General features: G+C 34.3%; 1 protein-coding gene across 3 annotated transcripts in view; it reads left to right on the top strand.

The window, feature by feature from the left end:
- U2SURP (U2 snRNP associated SURP domain containing) overlaps positions 1 to 14856 on the top strand; it is a 46120-nt gene extending 31264 nt beyond the window's left edge. For 2 of the 3 annotated variants that reach the window (XM_090275597.1, XM_090275604.1), the window contains exons 21-28: positions 816 to 972; positions 2022 to 2117; positions 2782 to 2848; positions 6605 to 6764; positions 9094 to 9204; positions 11442 to 11560; positions 12683 to 12859; positions 13950 to 14856. In XM_090275597.1, coding sequence (XP_090131723.1) covers positions 816 to 972; positions 2022 to 2117; positions 2782 to 2848; positions 6605 to 6764; positions 9094 to 9204; positions 11442 to 11560; positions 12683 to 12859; positions 13950 to 14088 — 1026 coding nt within the window. In that variant the 3' untranslated portion in view covers positions 14089 to 14856. The remainder of the gene's footprint in view (positions 1 to 815; positions 973 to 2021; positions 2118 to 2781; positions 2849 to 6604; positions 6765 to 9093; positions 9205 to 11441; positions 11561 to 12682; positions 12860 to 13949) is intronic. The other variant, XM_090275609.1, reaches the window with a different exon arrangement.
- The last annotated feature ends 569 nt before the right edge of the window (positions 14857 to 15425 follow it).

Consider the following 15425-nt stretch of genomic DNA (forward strand, 5'->3'; position numbering starts at 1 on the left):
AATATATATAGTATGATTTCACTTTGTTAGACTGAAGGAAACTTTATATTAAATATGTACATGAAAGATGTACCACAATGATAGTGGATTCTATTCATCACCGTTCTGTGGTTTTTTTACCTCCTCAATAGTTCTTGCTTCCTTCATCTTTATTTCTGTAATTCTAATCCAGCTATCACATTTTCATTTTCATTCTTGCGAGATCCTTCTAACTGGCCTCCCTGCTCCAACCATATGATCCTTGTTTCATTTCTTAGATGTACAGTGCTTCCTCCTACCATAGAGCTTTTTTTATATGTTTCCCTGTCTTTCTGGAACATCTTTTCTTTACCTGAGATCCTTCAGACCTCAGTTTAAGTGTAACTTCATAGTCTTCTCTGACCTCTATATGAGAAACCTACTTATTATATACCATAATAGTATGACATATCCTCCTTGTGATAGCAGTCATCCTAGTTGCAGTTATATGTATACTGTTGTGATTATCTGTTTGCCTGGCTCCCCTCTCCCCGCCAATTTTAAGCTCGATGACAGAAGGGACCAAGCGTGTTTTTACTCATCATTGTATCCTCAGTGCCTCATGTGGTACCTGGCATCAGTAAGCACTTGGTAACTATTTGATAAATAATGCACAAGTGACTGCTGCTGTTTTGTCACATTGGATGATAAAATATATTCTTATGTCCTCACATTGGACCTGGGAATGTGGATATCCAGTTGGTTGGTTTGTACTGGAGTGCAAATTAATCTTTAGCAATATGACTTCAGCAAGTTAAAGAAAATGTTTTAGTACTATAGTGTGTGTGTTTCCACAGGATGTACCAGATGACCTTGACGGTGCCCCTATTGAGGAAGAGCTTGATGGTGCACCTTTAGAGGATGTGGATGGAATTCCTATTGATGCTACTCCCATTGATGATCTTGATGGAGTTCCTATAAAGAATTTTGATGATGATCTTGATGGAGTGCCTTGTAAGTTCAGATATCAGACTGATTAAATCTAGCCAATAAGTTTGATTTTAAAGCTCTTAAATTTCCACACAAGCTGATATGGAAAATATAATATCTGATTAAGGTATCAGTCATTAATTTTTTTTCTGCTTTTTTTTTTCTCTCTTTTTAAATTTCTGCCTTTTCAAAATTCAAATGCCCAGTAATACAATGGACTATGCCATGAAAAAGGTTTTCTTTCTGGTCACATTTCTTGGTTGAGACAGTTAGCTTTTTGTATGAACAGACTTCTCCTTTTTGTCTTGTCAGGAAACTAGGTAAAATTTTGTGCTCAATTATATTCATAATCCCAGGTGACTGGTTTGATCAGTTCTTTTTTTTATTATTAGTTTTCCTAACTAATAGATTAAGTTTTTCTAGCTGCCTAAAATTAGTTTTGGAAATAAGAATTATATACAGTTGTCATTTGAATTACATTAAGAGATTGAACAATACCTGAAATCTGTGGTTTAAATAGTAATTAAGTAAAGGTATTAAAGATTCTTTTACTTCCTTATCCATTTGTTTGAAATAATAACCTATATGTTCTGAGTTGATTTATATGCTATTTAAAAACTGGAGCTCAGATGCAGAGAATTGGATTAGTCATAATCCTCGATTTTGGCACTAGAATTATTCATGTGTGGGCTTATTTTTATATAGTATAGTGCAGCAGTTTTCAACCTTTTTCATCTTCTGGCACACATAAACTAATTACCAAAATTTTGGAGCACACCAAAAAAACATATTTTTGCCCATTTGAAAAAAAAATAGGTATAATTTTGATTCGTTCACACTGGACAGCTATTGTTTGTTGGCTGTTGTCAACCTAAGGGAAAAGAAGTCACTTAGTTTGCTTAGAAACAGCGGTTTTCTTAACCCTTTTTATACCTAAATAGTCAGGTATTGCATGTTTTAAAAATTCTCAGGACAGACCGGTTGAAAATTGCTGATACAGTGAGCACTCATAAACTCTTTAATTTAGGTCGTCCCCTAGAATTTAGGGTTAATGGCTTATCTTTCCTCAATAGTGGATGCGACTGAAGACTCAAAGAAGAATGAACCTATATTTAAAGTTGCCCCTTCGAAATGGGAAGCTGTAGATGAATCTGAATTGGAAGCACAGGGTAAGTAAAAAACAAATTCTGAGCTTTAGAAAATTCAGTACTTAAAATTAGTCATGTGTGTTTGTTTGCCTTTCATGTTTTACAATGTTTCAACCTTAATACTCACTGTTACCATATTTTATATCTAGTGGCTACGTTTTCATTGTGGTTGCTGTTATAAATTTTCTTAGATCTTTTAGTTTTATGCTTTGAGAGTAATAAGAGAAATCACTAAAAACCTTCCAGGTTAAGGCATTTCAGTAGAAAGTGTAGATTGGAGACAGTAACTACTTGGAAATCTTACTTAGAGGTCAGTTTCAGAGAAACCAAGCTTTGACACTCCCATAGTGCTAATTAGGTCTGCCTTTCATACTTATTTGGACATGTATCCTAGTGCTTATAATCTGTAATTAAAATTTGTAGGTTCTAATGAAATAAATCTTAATCATCCAACAGAGAAATAAGGGTAACATTATTTGTCACTTCATGAATTTGAATAAAATTAATAGTGTATGCATGAGGAGGAAGGAAATAGATTTAGCATAGAAATGGCCATTCAGAGAATAGATAAAGGTAGATAACCTCTGTAGTATAAAATTTCAGTTCTGAAGCTGGGTTTCTGCTGTGCTTCTGCAAAAATGCTAATTTACCTTATGAAATTACATCTTTTTTTCCTTCCATTCAGCTGTAACAACTTCTAAATGGGAGTTATTTGATCAGCATGAAGAATCAGAAGAAGAAGAAAATCAAAAGTAAGAATCGAATAAGTTTTGAAAATACCTAGTTTCTTATTCCATATGTGCTCCCTTTTTCATTAAGGGGTACTTGAAATAGCGAAGAGGGAAACTACTGTTAAAAAAAAAAAAACTTGTGGTTACGAGGATCATTTTTAGTTCTCTGTGGTTTTTCCAGTGAATAAAGAGCTTTAGATTTCTGGTCTGGCCACATCTTGTTACACTTTGCTTTTGAGTTTATTTTTCTATGCTAGGTATTACGTTCTCATTTTGTAGTTACTAAATAGTAACTTGCATTTATTTTAAATCTTTGCTTTGGCTTCAGAAAAAGTGATTATTAAAATGTGAATGGGAAGGTTATCCTTCTTTTCTTTTGGGTTGTACGTTGCTGGGAAAGTATATATTTCATTGTGACCATTCTGTTATGTTATTTAAATATAAAAACCTCAAAAGAATTAAGATTAAAAGGAAAAATATTTTTTCCTTTATAAAGAAATTATAATTTTGAATTCTGCTTTTTGGTAATCACCCAAAAATTGTTTCTGCACTTAACACCAAATGTAATTATAGGCAAGTTTATGTTAGTAGTTTTTAGGTAGTACTTGACACCTTTTTAAATCATTGCAAAGGAAGTTAATTTTTTTAAATAGGAAAAGAAGTGGTATCAAGAACAAAGCAGAGGTTTCTAGTTTTTAAAACCTTTGTTCTTTTATTGCTCTCAAATGGAAGAATGAACAAAGGGACTTTTGTCTCCCAGCAGAATTTGGGCATTTGTGTGGATTAAATAAATGGGTATTAGTAGCATTCAGATTGTTAAGGAAATGTGATTGATTAGCATTTATGGAAACACAGCTTGATATGAGGAAAAGTTGGCAACAGTAATTTCCATAAATGTTGATGTGATTAGAACAAGTCAGCAATGGTTATGACAGAATATTTACAGAAGACAGATGTGGTTTGCTGATGGATTTAGCTATCTGAGGCTGTTTAGGAGTATGGGAATTGGAAACAGTTCAGTTTGCTTTAAAAGAGTGGTTTTCTCAACCCTTTTTATATCTATAATCCAACTAATAAAAATCACCATTGTGGAAATCACTGCTTTAAGGAGGAGAATGTATACTCATAAAGTGATTATTTAATTTAGGGGAAAGTAAGAGTGGAAAAGCCATTGAAGAGCTCAAATATTGTTCAGTTGGTTTTGTTACTAAAGGTATTAATTTTTTTTTTTTTGCATAAATTTGATATTTGTGTTAAATGTTTGGAATGTGGATGCATTTTAGTGTTGAGAGTAGAATCATAGATCCATACAATAAAGCATGGATCACTGAAAATATAATTTATATTTTTGATTTTTCTAGGACCTCTAAATAAATCATGATAAAAATAATTTTATGAAAGTACAAAACAAAGAAAAAAGCTTTTCATATAACTTTCTGATCCTTGAAGCTTTCCTGTGTCTCTACTGCTTCCTAGTGGCTGAATCCAAAATACCTTTTTGCTAAGGAGCTGCTTTTTGAAACTAGTAATTACTGTATTTGTGGCAGAAATGTGATTTAAAAAATATATAGCACCATGAATGTTCTGGAGATAAGTTCCAAATAGTAATATAACTTGATTTGTAATGAATTCTGTATGTGTTTAGTCCTGAATTTCCATTTCTTTAGAAGAGCGAGGTGAAACTGTGATGAGATCTGAGCCTAGAATTGCTAACACAAGAGCTGAAGTCAAAACCAGTTAGAAAAACTGTTTGGGCCTTGAAAAATTAAAATAGCAATTGTAAAATATTATCTATTTTAAATTATTGAAGTGTAGTGTAGCTCATTTAAAGTCTTAATAATATGATTAATGTTTAATATCCAGCCATCTAGATCCTTTCTCTGTATATATAAAAACATGGACATGGACAACAGGGTGGGGATTGACTGTGGGAGCGGGGGTGGGAGGGGCAAGGGCAGGGCAGGGGAGAGCAATGGGGGAGTAATTGGGACAACGGTAATTGAAAAACAAAGAAAAAAAACATTGCATATCTTTTTAAACATAAATTATATAGTACTGTACATACTATTTCTGTGATCTGTATCTGTCACTCTAGTATGGCTATTATTTCATGTCAGTCTACATATTAATCTGCTCTGTAGTCATCTTATGTTCGAAAGCAGTCATTCAGATGAGGACAAAAGTTTACCAAGGAATATTTGAAATTGCAAAAAAAAGCTACACAAATGTACATAACAGGCTGGAATTTAAATATTTCCATTACATAGATACTACAATTTAATTAATTGTATCATGTCCTTATTGATTGACCCTTTCCAGAGTAATCCTTCAGTAGACATCTGCATTTTATAGGCACACACACACACACACAGTTTAACCATTTAAAAGCGTCTGAAACACTTGTAAAAATTTTATGCACAATAAAACAAGAAGCTCTTGTGTTTTAAAAGTTAACTTAAAAATACATTTAGGAAGTTTCTGATAAATCAATGAGAAATATTGAAAGGTTTATTTCCAAAAATAACTTCTTTTTAATAGTTGGTTTTGACTTTTTCTCCTTACCTAAGTACTGTATGTGATACAAATGATTTGTGGGCTCTGAGAGTATTAAGTTTATAAAGTGTTTTAGTAATGTTCTGGAAAGGACGTTTGGATGAGAAATTAAAAAGTTAGTTTTCTTAGTATCATGTCTTTTCTGATTCTACATTGCCAGTACTCTGTTTTTATTTACCTTGCTTAAATTTTTCTCATTCACTGTGACAGTCTTATTATCACAGTGATAATTACATTATTATGGATAGTTTTGTATATATACTAAAAGGACTCCTACTTATGGTAGAATGTGTTTAGTACCCAAATTCCAATGTATAAGGGCTTCTCAGGCTCAAATCCTAAAGAGAAAGGGTATATTTACTAGGCTAAGCCAGTAATATTAGCATTACAATATTGTTCATAAGGAATTTTGTTTACATACATAAACATTCAGAGTTTGTTTGTACTCCGATGACTTGTTTTGCCCAGATTTAACACACACACACAAAGTCCAGTCCCAGAACACCCAACTCCTTTTTTAAGCCTCTTCTTTGTGTGTGTGTGTGCGTGTGTGTGTGTATGTTTGAAGAACATTTTGTAAATCTTATTCTAACAATGATGACCAGCTTTCCACATAGCTGCCTGCCTGTCAGTTTCCATTAGATTGCTTCTCGTTCTTCTTTATATCCCTACCCATGGTAGTCACTTTTTCATTTTCTTATCTAACGTAGAACCAGCACAACTTCAGAATCATTAGTGTGTGCCTATATTTAAAAGTTACACATTGCTTTCTTCCTAGGGTTATGTGCTAATCAAATAAGGTCTTTATATGCTGCATTGTTTCCTAGTAACTTCTTCAAACTCATGTATTCTAGCTTGTAGGTTCTGCTGAAGGAAGGGTAAACATTTAGCTTTTTAAGCATTAAGCTGGGTGAAATCACTGAACTGTGATTTTATTTTTAACTGCTGCAAGGAAAGCTTGTTGCACAATGAAAGGCACACATAACATAAGCAGAGTTTTTAAAAGTATGATTATGTTGAAGCCCAAACTTTTTCTATGGAGGAAACATAAGAGTTTCATAAAACTATATATTGATCAGAAATTTTGTAAAAAATGTTTTGGTGATGAATTGTCCTTGTATGTTTTGTTAATGTTATTAAAGCTGTAAGGCAGTTTGAGCCAGACTGTAAAATAATAACTTTTTTTGCTGCCTTGACATCAATATATTCTGCTTATTTCCAAAGTCAAGAAGAAGAAAGTGAAGATGAAGAAGATACTCAAAGTTCCAAATCTGAAGAACATCATTTGTACTCTAATCCAATCAAAGAAGAAATGACTGAGTCCAAGTTCTCTAAGTACTCTGAAATGAGTGAGGAAAAACGAGCTAAACTTCGTGAAATCGAGGTTAGTATTGCAGTGATATTTGAACTACACTGACCTTTCTCTTTTTCTACTGAACTAGGCTTCCTCTTGGTGTCGCACCTTGGTTACATCCTGTTCCGTCTCTGCCTAGACACCATTATAACAGCTGACTTCCTTCAGGCCTTTTTGTTCAAGCATCTCTTCTCCCTGTATTTATTTTTCTTAGTCTTCTGGATTTTCTTACCACTCCCTATTTATCTCTGCTCTGATTTTACATGTATTGTGATGTGTGTGTTATGTTTTGCAGTTTTTTTTTTTTTTTCTTGATTGCTTGCTTTTTGAATGTATTCCCCACTAGGCTTTGATTCCCATGAGGGGAAAGGACCATATCTATTTTCTGTTTGGAGGATCTTAGGAGATCCTCTGAATAGATTATATCTGGCATTATGAGATCCATTATATTTTGAGTGTACACAGTGTATAAGTAAGACAAGAAAGACATTTCTGGCATGTTCAAGATATGTGTACATTTTATTACTGTAGGCTAATTTTAAGTATCTGCACCTTTTAGTGATGGGGAGAGAGTAGACATTAAGTGGGTCTTAACAATAAGGAGGAGAAAAATTTATGGGAGAGTAGAGTTCAAGCTATGTCCAGCAAACTTTTCCCTCTCTCTGTCCCCTTCCTTTTTTAATGCCTCTGTTTATTAATTCAGACATGTCAGAGAAAAAAGGGTTTTATAATGGGAACCTTCCTGTTCCTTGTCCCAAGGAGCCCCAGTAAATGTTAGCAGTAGTGTAGCAGTCAGTGCCGAATCTCAAATGTGCACATTAGTGAATTTTAATACTCTATCCATTCATTTAACACCTTTAAAAAAAAAAAAAAACCTAGTCTGTGTCAGTGCTATTCCTCTTACTCACTGATGATATTCACCACATTGGTAACCTTATTTCTACTTCTCTGCCTACTCACTCTTGGACTGGTACAAGTTCTTGCCCACCTCTGTCTCAGATGTCACCAAGCCAAAAAGTTAACAGAGAAAACATTTTGTTTTAAGCTTACACAGAATGATATGGTGTTAATTATGAGTTTAGAGAAGAGATTTCAGAGTTCAGTTGATTTATTTTTCCTGGGATGTATTCAGTTACACCCTTTATAGAATTTATAGCTCTCAGAACTCCTCCCAGCCTTACTCAGCCCTACTGACCTGATTGAACAACTCCCAGCCTTACTGAACCTCATCTCTACTGACCTTATGGAGTAGAAACAAAGACTGAGTTCACTAGACATGTGTTTTCTTGATAATTGAAGTGACATTTTGATGGTTAAAAATGCCAAAACAGACTGATTCTTATCAAATGTTTTATTTCTTTATTGGCTTAAAGAGAAGAAACTGTAATTTAGCTTTTTTGTTAATTTGGGATGGTTTTTATGAAGGTTATTTTCACACTGTATTTGTATTCTTGTGATGTGTGTGTGTGAGCACACCCCCTATGAGTACAGATTTTCATACTTTGTGCTCTGATAATCTGGCCTCTCTTTTCTTTGCTAGACACTCGGTGATTGTTTCTCTTGCTCTTATAGTGCTTACCTCTCACAACTTACCCTTTTTGGATTTGCACTGTGAACCAAATTCTAATTTTAAAATTTATATTTTTGGGGAACAAGATATGAAATTCATTATCATTATGCTGAGATTCAAGTTCTTAAGGGCATGAGCCACAGTCATGGTTTTTGAGTCATCTCACATGGTGGTGCAGAGAGCATGTGGGTCCATGTCTGATCATTTGCATTCTGCAGAGTTGGGCTTGTCTGACAAGTGGCTTTCATATAAGGGAGTTTTATGTTGATGTTATATTTTGATCAAGTACTTATCAGTTGCCACTTTGCTGTATTTGTTTTTGCTTTTTACACACTTTTTCAAATAAAAGACTTTTTTTAACTGAATTTATTGGGGTACAAGTTTCAAGTATACAACTCAATAAAACATCATCTGCAAACTATATCATGGGCCCATTGCCCAAAGTAAAGTCCCTTTCCATCCTCATTTCTGCCCTTTGTCCACCTTCCCCTATTCTCACCTCACTTTCCCTCAGGCCATTACCACACCTTTGTCTGAGTCTGTGGGCTATGCGTATATGTTTTTTTGCTTAATACCTTCACTTTCTTTTATCCAGCCTGCCCTCCCCACTGCCCTCTGACCGTCGACAATCTGTTCCACATGTCCATGCCTCTGTTTGTTTTGTTCGTCAGTTTATTTTGTTTATTAAATTCCACATAGAAGTGAAATCATATGGTATTTTTTTAAAAAGGAGCAAAGCAGTACTTGAGAAGCTATAGTATTGAAAAAAATTTATCTCTCATTTTACAGCTCAAAGTTATGAAGTTTCAGGATGAATTGGAATCTGGGAAAAGACCTAAGAAACCAGGCCAGAGCTTTCAGGAGCAAGTAGAACACTACAGAGATAAACTTCTCCAACGAGTAAGGACTAAATGTCAATAACGTGTGTTTTCCAAAGTTAACTTGTTTGACGACCTAGGGTATTGGTATATTGGTGTATTAAGGAAAATATATTTCAAGTTATATCCTTGGGTGTGTAAATTCTGGATACTGGTAGACAATTAGAAACATTTAAAATTTGATATTTTACAATTATTTCAATCTGGAAAAGTGTCTGGGCCAAAGCATAGTGTTTTATTGTAGATACTACCTATAAACAAGGAAATCCTGCTAAGAGTATGCTTTCAAAACTGGAAGACCCTATATAGGAAGAGTATTTGTGACAGTGAGACACCAGTAACTGTGGAAGTGGCACAGAGACAAAAAGATGGAGTCAGGGTTGAGAAAGTTCATTTAGGACTCCTTTTCCATTGTTTTCAAGGAGGGAAATCAAGCATCTTCTAAACTTTTGAGAGACCTGACATTCTTGTACATTAAGAAATATGCAGGGGTACATAAGAGTTTTAGAACAAGGAGACCCATGTGATAATTGTTCAGAGAACAATTATTGTGACTGCTATATCTTGACTGTCATTATAAATTATATATGAAGAGGAATAGGAGAAAGCTAAAGAGGAGATTACAGTCACTACAAAGCTGTTCATGGTGTGGGACTGGTGTTGGGACAGCAGTGTGGTCAAGCGCCTTTGGCACTGCACTGACTGGACTCCTCAGATCACTGTGCACTTGTGAAGCCTGCTTTGCTCTGTGGGACTGGGTTGATAGTCCCGATTTTGCAGAATTTTGAGTTAGCTAATAGCTACTATTGCACTTTATTGCTGAGTTAAATGTTTATAGTATTTTAACTATAGTTTGATTTCTATAAATTATCAATGAAGAGAATACATTCTACACATCACTAGAAGAAGATAGTCTTCTCAGCATTACTTTTTAAATTTGTACTCTATATGATGTATTTTGAATAAAGATCAATGAAGTTTGTATCTGTACCACATGAATCCCTTTGGAAATGATGGCAGATGGTTCATCTTCATGGAAGACTATACCTCAGGATGCTCACTGAACCTGTTGGGAGTATCACATGAATTACCATTTTAGTCTCTTTGCATTCCAGATTGCAATTGTAGAGGAGGAGGCTGTGTTTTTTGAAGGTGTCTGCAAGGGGTCAGCAGACGGTAGCCATAACTTCATTTTTGTAAAATAAACTTAATGGATCACAGCCATTCTCCAGTGGAAGAGATGTATACTTTTCACAGTGACCATATTCCCTGCAAAGCAGAAAATATTTACTATCTGGCTTGTTTCAGGAAATGTTTGCCAACATCTGGTACAGGCTTTTTTATCAACTATCAGCTTTCTTTGTGCATACAAATGAGAGAAATTAAATTCCTTTTAGTGAACTGTAAGTTAGCTCTGTGGGTTCATTGTCTGTAGTCACGCCTTTAATTATATAATCAACAGAAATTATAATTTCAAGTGAGAAGTGGCAATTGTAGCATCTGAGGATAAGGAAGTAATTTTTTTTTTTTTTTTTCTGGCTTATATAATTGTATGGTCACATAGTCAGTTTCTACTTTCATAAATTAGGATTTAAAATTTCCAGTACAGTTGGTACCTGTCTTTCACTAATATGATTTTTGTGAATACCTATTTCTCCTTTTCAGCCTATTTCTTTGGTAGTAGCTTTCTTTAGGTTAAATCAACTTCCAGTACAATTAGTAGTGATACCATTTTATTGTAGTCTGAGATGTCAAGGTCAATATATTGTTAGTTTTTTTCCAGTTTCTTTGTAGAGGGACAGCACTATACAGGTAGAAGTTATGAGCCTTACTCTAGAGTTTGAGCTCTAATCCAGACTTCATTCTCTGTGACCATGGGCATGGTACTTAAACTTTCTGAGCCTCGATTTTCATCTCTAGAACTAGGATAAAAGTACTGTTCCTATGGGTGTTTTGAAGAAATACATGAAATGGTATATGGAAAGTTGTTTAGTGTCGCCTGGCCTATGGTAAGCACTCGGTAAATATTTAGCAGCTGTCTCTGGTATTACTGTTATTGTGCAAGATAAATAGAAGAAGTGACTACTTTTTCTGAAAGAGTAGGTTTTTTTTTTTTAATGCTATTACACATTCAGTAGCAATTTAAAATTATTGAGTACAATAAAAGAGAAAATATTATTACATAAATGAAATCAACCCAGATTAGTATTTTTTAATGACTAAATATTCTTTCTTTAAAAAAAAAAAAACAAAAACCAGGAGAAAGAGAAAGAATTAGAAAGAGAACGAGAAAGAGATAAGAAGGATAAAGAAAAATTGGACTCTCGATCCAAAGACAAGAAGGAAAAAGATGAGTGTACTCCAACAAGGAAAGAAAGGTATGACATTTTTCATTTAATACCTATATTGGCTTTAGGATTTAGGATGATGTTCCATTTTATAATATCTTCATCACTGATTGCAACAAACCAGAAAATATTTTTTCGTGATAAACATGTTGGACTTCTGCCTACAGGAGGCAGAATTAGCTGAGAAATGGGACAGTTAGTAGGCGCTTGGCTTAGTTAACTGGGACATCATCCCTACATGGGTCATAGGGTATATTAGCTAAGAATTCAGTTACCATATTAGGTGTCAAACCTGAGGCTTAAATAACTGAGCAGCTTGCTAGATCCTTCTTGTAGCCTCTAATATAAGCATTTCTTCTGTGCTGAGTCTGCTGCCTATAAACTTGAGTCTCCTGGTCCTATCATGGAAGGAGATTGTGTACATAGACCATAAGGACCTACTCCTCATTTTGTCTTCATTCTAATAAAAATCACTTCCCTTTTAGTTTTTATTTTCACTTTTGTAGTCCGAAAATCTCTGGTTTAGTAGAGAAACTTGCTTCAGCTAATAGTTAACTTTTTTCCTAATAAAAACCAAGTAAATGCAAATTAAAAAATTCTGGCTTAGTGACTCTACAAATAGTTACAAAATCTGTTACTTTATTACTATTATTTTGATATAATTTCAGATTTACAGAAAAGATTCAAGGATGGTATAAAAAATTTTCAGATATCCTTTACCCATGTTCCCCAAATGTTAAATATTTCTGCTTTTCCCTTATTTTATTCTTTATCCTTCCTCCTTTCCCCAACCATTTAAGAGTAACTTGCCAACATGTTGCCCCACTTTCTCTTATATAATCCACAGTAAAAGTTTAGCATTAGAAACAACTTACTTGATTAGAGACGTTAATAAAATTTTGTCCATTGTCTCAGCAGTCTCTTTCAGCAAAAAAGTCCAATTTAGTCAAATTCAGTTTTTTGTCTTGATTAATCTGTCTTCAAGACTTAATTGGCTCTTGGTATAAAAGGCTTTGAATGTTGTTGGGAAATAACATCACTAAGGTTAGTGTAAATAAAGTTAGTGTAAACTAGTAGGAGTTAATAGCTAATTTAGTAGGAGGAAATAGAATACCTGATCCTTTGCTCACTTATGGAATGTTTGTTCCATAGGAAAAGGCGACACAGTACGTCCCCTAGCCCATCTCGCAGTAGCAGTGGTAGACGAGTGAAGTCCCCATCACCAAAATCGGAGCGATCAGAGCGTTCAGAAAGATCTCATAAAGAGAGCTCACGGTCCAGGTCATCTCACAAAGATTCTCCTAGAGATGTTAGCAAAAAGGCCAAAAGGTAAATGCAAGTCATTTTTTGCAATATTTCAAATACCAATTTCCTTGTCATTCCACCAGCTTTTGAAAAGAATTTTGTTGGTAGCCATTTTTAAAGGATTTCAAAAAACCAAGGAGAGATACTTTCATTTTAGATTATGTCTTCCCACCTCCCCATACCAGTCTCATGACTAAAGCTTCCAGCAAGTCAGGATCAGGAAGAACTTTAAGCATCATGTCCAGTGTTTCCTATGGAATAGGGATAGTGTTTTACTTTTCATTATGTTCATCCTTAGCTTGTAGAGACTATTCTTTGATTTTTGTCAAGGCCGAAAGAAAAATACATCTCCCCCTATTCCTCCTGCAATCTTAATAGCAAGTTTTTGGGTAGAGAATTATGAAAATAAATACCATTTCTTCAGTGTATAATTTAGTGTATACTTTTTTGTTGTAGTTCCAGAAAAGTGGTTCTAGTGCTATTTTCTGGAAAACTAAAACTATTATTGTAAGCATTTTTAGTAAAATCTTTATAAAATAGAGAAGTACTTGTATGTGTGTGTATATATGTATAAACACATACATATAAATGCATTAATTTGTTTTGGTTATCTTCATGAACAGCACTCACAGAATTATGTTCTCTTAAGTGGTTCCCTTGAATGATACTGCAATAGTTGAGCCTTTTCCCTGAAGAAGATAGGCTGCTAAGCTGTCTTGTGTTTAAAATTTTATAAATGGTATTAGATGCTATTTTGAACTTTTATCTTGTGGATTTAGAGGTTCAAACTTGGGAGTATATCAGTAACTTGGGGAACTTCTTAAAACTGCAAGTCCCCAGTACCCCACCTTGAGATTTTGATTCAGTAGACCAGTATGGTAAGGTTCAGGAATCTGTCTTTTTAAGCAAGCATACTACCAATGACTAATATGATGCATAAGAAGTACAAAATCTGTGTGTGTGTGGACACAGGGTAGGCAAAATATAAATCTGGAAAGTTGACAGCCTTTTTTGTATTTCAGTAACTTCTTGTTAAAGCTCATTTTAGAGAATTTAGTGAGTCAGTTTTAATCATATAAATACTGTGATAAATTGTTTTTGTTTGTTTCCTCAGATCACCATCTGGTTCACGGACACCTAAAAGGTCTAGGCGATCACGGTCTAGATCCCCTAAAAAGTCAGGGAAGAAATCCAGATCTCAGTCCCGATCTCCACACAGATCTCATAAAAAGTCAAAGAAAAACAAACACTGACATAAAACTTTAAGATATTGTCACTTATTGGAAATGCGATTTTGTTTTGTGCCTGAGCGGTCTTTTTTTTTTTTTTTTTTTAAAGAAAAGAAAGAAAAGAAAGAGCATTCCTGGGGATTTTGTTTATTTGTGAACGCATGTGTACCCTCGTGAGTAACTGCATCTGTAGACCTGTCATTGTTTTATATTGTGTAAATTACTTTTGTTGTGGCTGTTTTCATGATGAAATTTTTATTGTGGTGATGAATTTCATCAGAAATGTGTACAATGGATCTGCTGGCAGTAGTAGTATTTTGTTTAGGATGCTGTGACTTAGAAAACTAATACAGATGTCTTCCCCCATTTTGTAGCTTTGACAATTTGGATTAGATTTCAAATAAAATCTGAACAGAAAACCATAATGTTGTTTTTTTGCCCTATTGGTACCATCAAGTCCCTAAAGTCCTACTGAATTTAGCACTTCTGTTGTGTTTCTGTATCTAAATGCACTTTACAACCTCCATTGTTCAAGCAGCTCAAGTGTTATGTTTACTGAGATGACTAAAAAGTAGGGGATCGGAGACTTCTATTTGGTAGGTTTGCCAACCAAGTTCTTCAGTAAGGTTCTCTTGAGTAATATTAGCACCCAGAAATCAAAAGACAAGGTGAATGTGGCATGGTTTTTTATTATTGGAACGCCTCGCTAAATTTTTTTTTTTTTTCAAAGAAGCAGTATGATTTCAATACATTCAACCTATGTCCTGAGCAACTATTAGGAGAAGATTAAATCTTCATCTCCTGATTTTATCTATCATGAAAGAAGTTCATCTATAAAAGAAGTCTTCTAACAAGAGTTGGCAATAGAATTTGTTGTTTAATAGTTGTCCTTGATAGCCCTCTGCAGGCCATTCAAACCCTGATGTTAGTATATTCCACAAGGTTCTGTTTAAAGAAACTTTGTGGGTTTTTGTTTGTTTGTTTGTTTGTTTTTTAAGATTCAGTTTCAGCTTCAAGTAAAATTTAAAAATAAAATAGTTAAGGAAACATAAACATCCAATGGTTTGTAACTTCAAGGTGCAGAAAGTTGATTTAAACCATTGGCATAGTTGAAATCTGTTATACAGTGGGAAAAAAGGACTGCAGTCTGGGGAAGAAGTAAGAAACATTGATGCTGATCACAATATTGCTGTAAATGTAATGGAATAAAGGGCTGTGTGGACTTCAACTGCCACTGCTCTTTTTGAATCTGGCCCTGTTTCTCCTTTAGGCACTTTTTACTGTAGTTTGATGGGGTCTTTTTTTCCCCTTAAAAGAGAGATTAGAAAACTATTTCCCTAATAGTCTATTTTGTGTTAGCT

This window comes from Furipterus horrens, unplaced genomic scaffold, assembly GCF_987537825.1.
Source record: "Furipterus horrens unplaced genomic scaffold, mFurHor1.1.pri manual_scaffold_1, whole genome shotgun sequence".
NCBI classification, from domain to species: Eukaryota; Metazoa; Chordata; class Mammalia; order Chiroptera; family Furipteridae; genus Furipterus; species Furipterus horrens.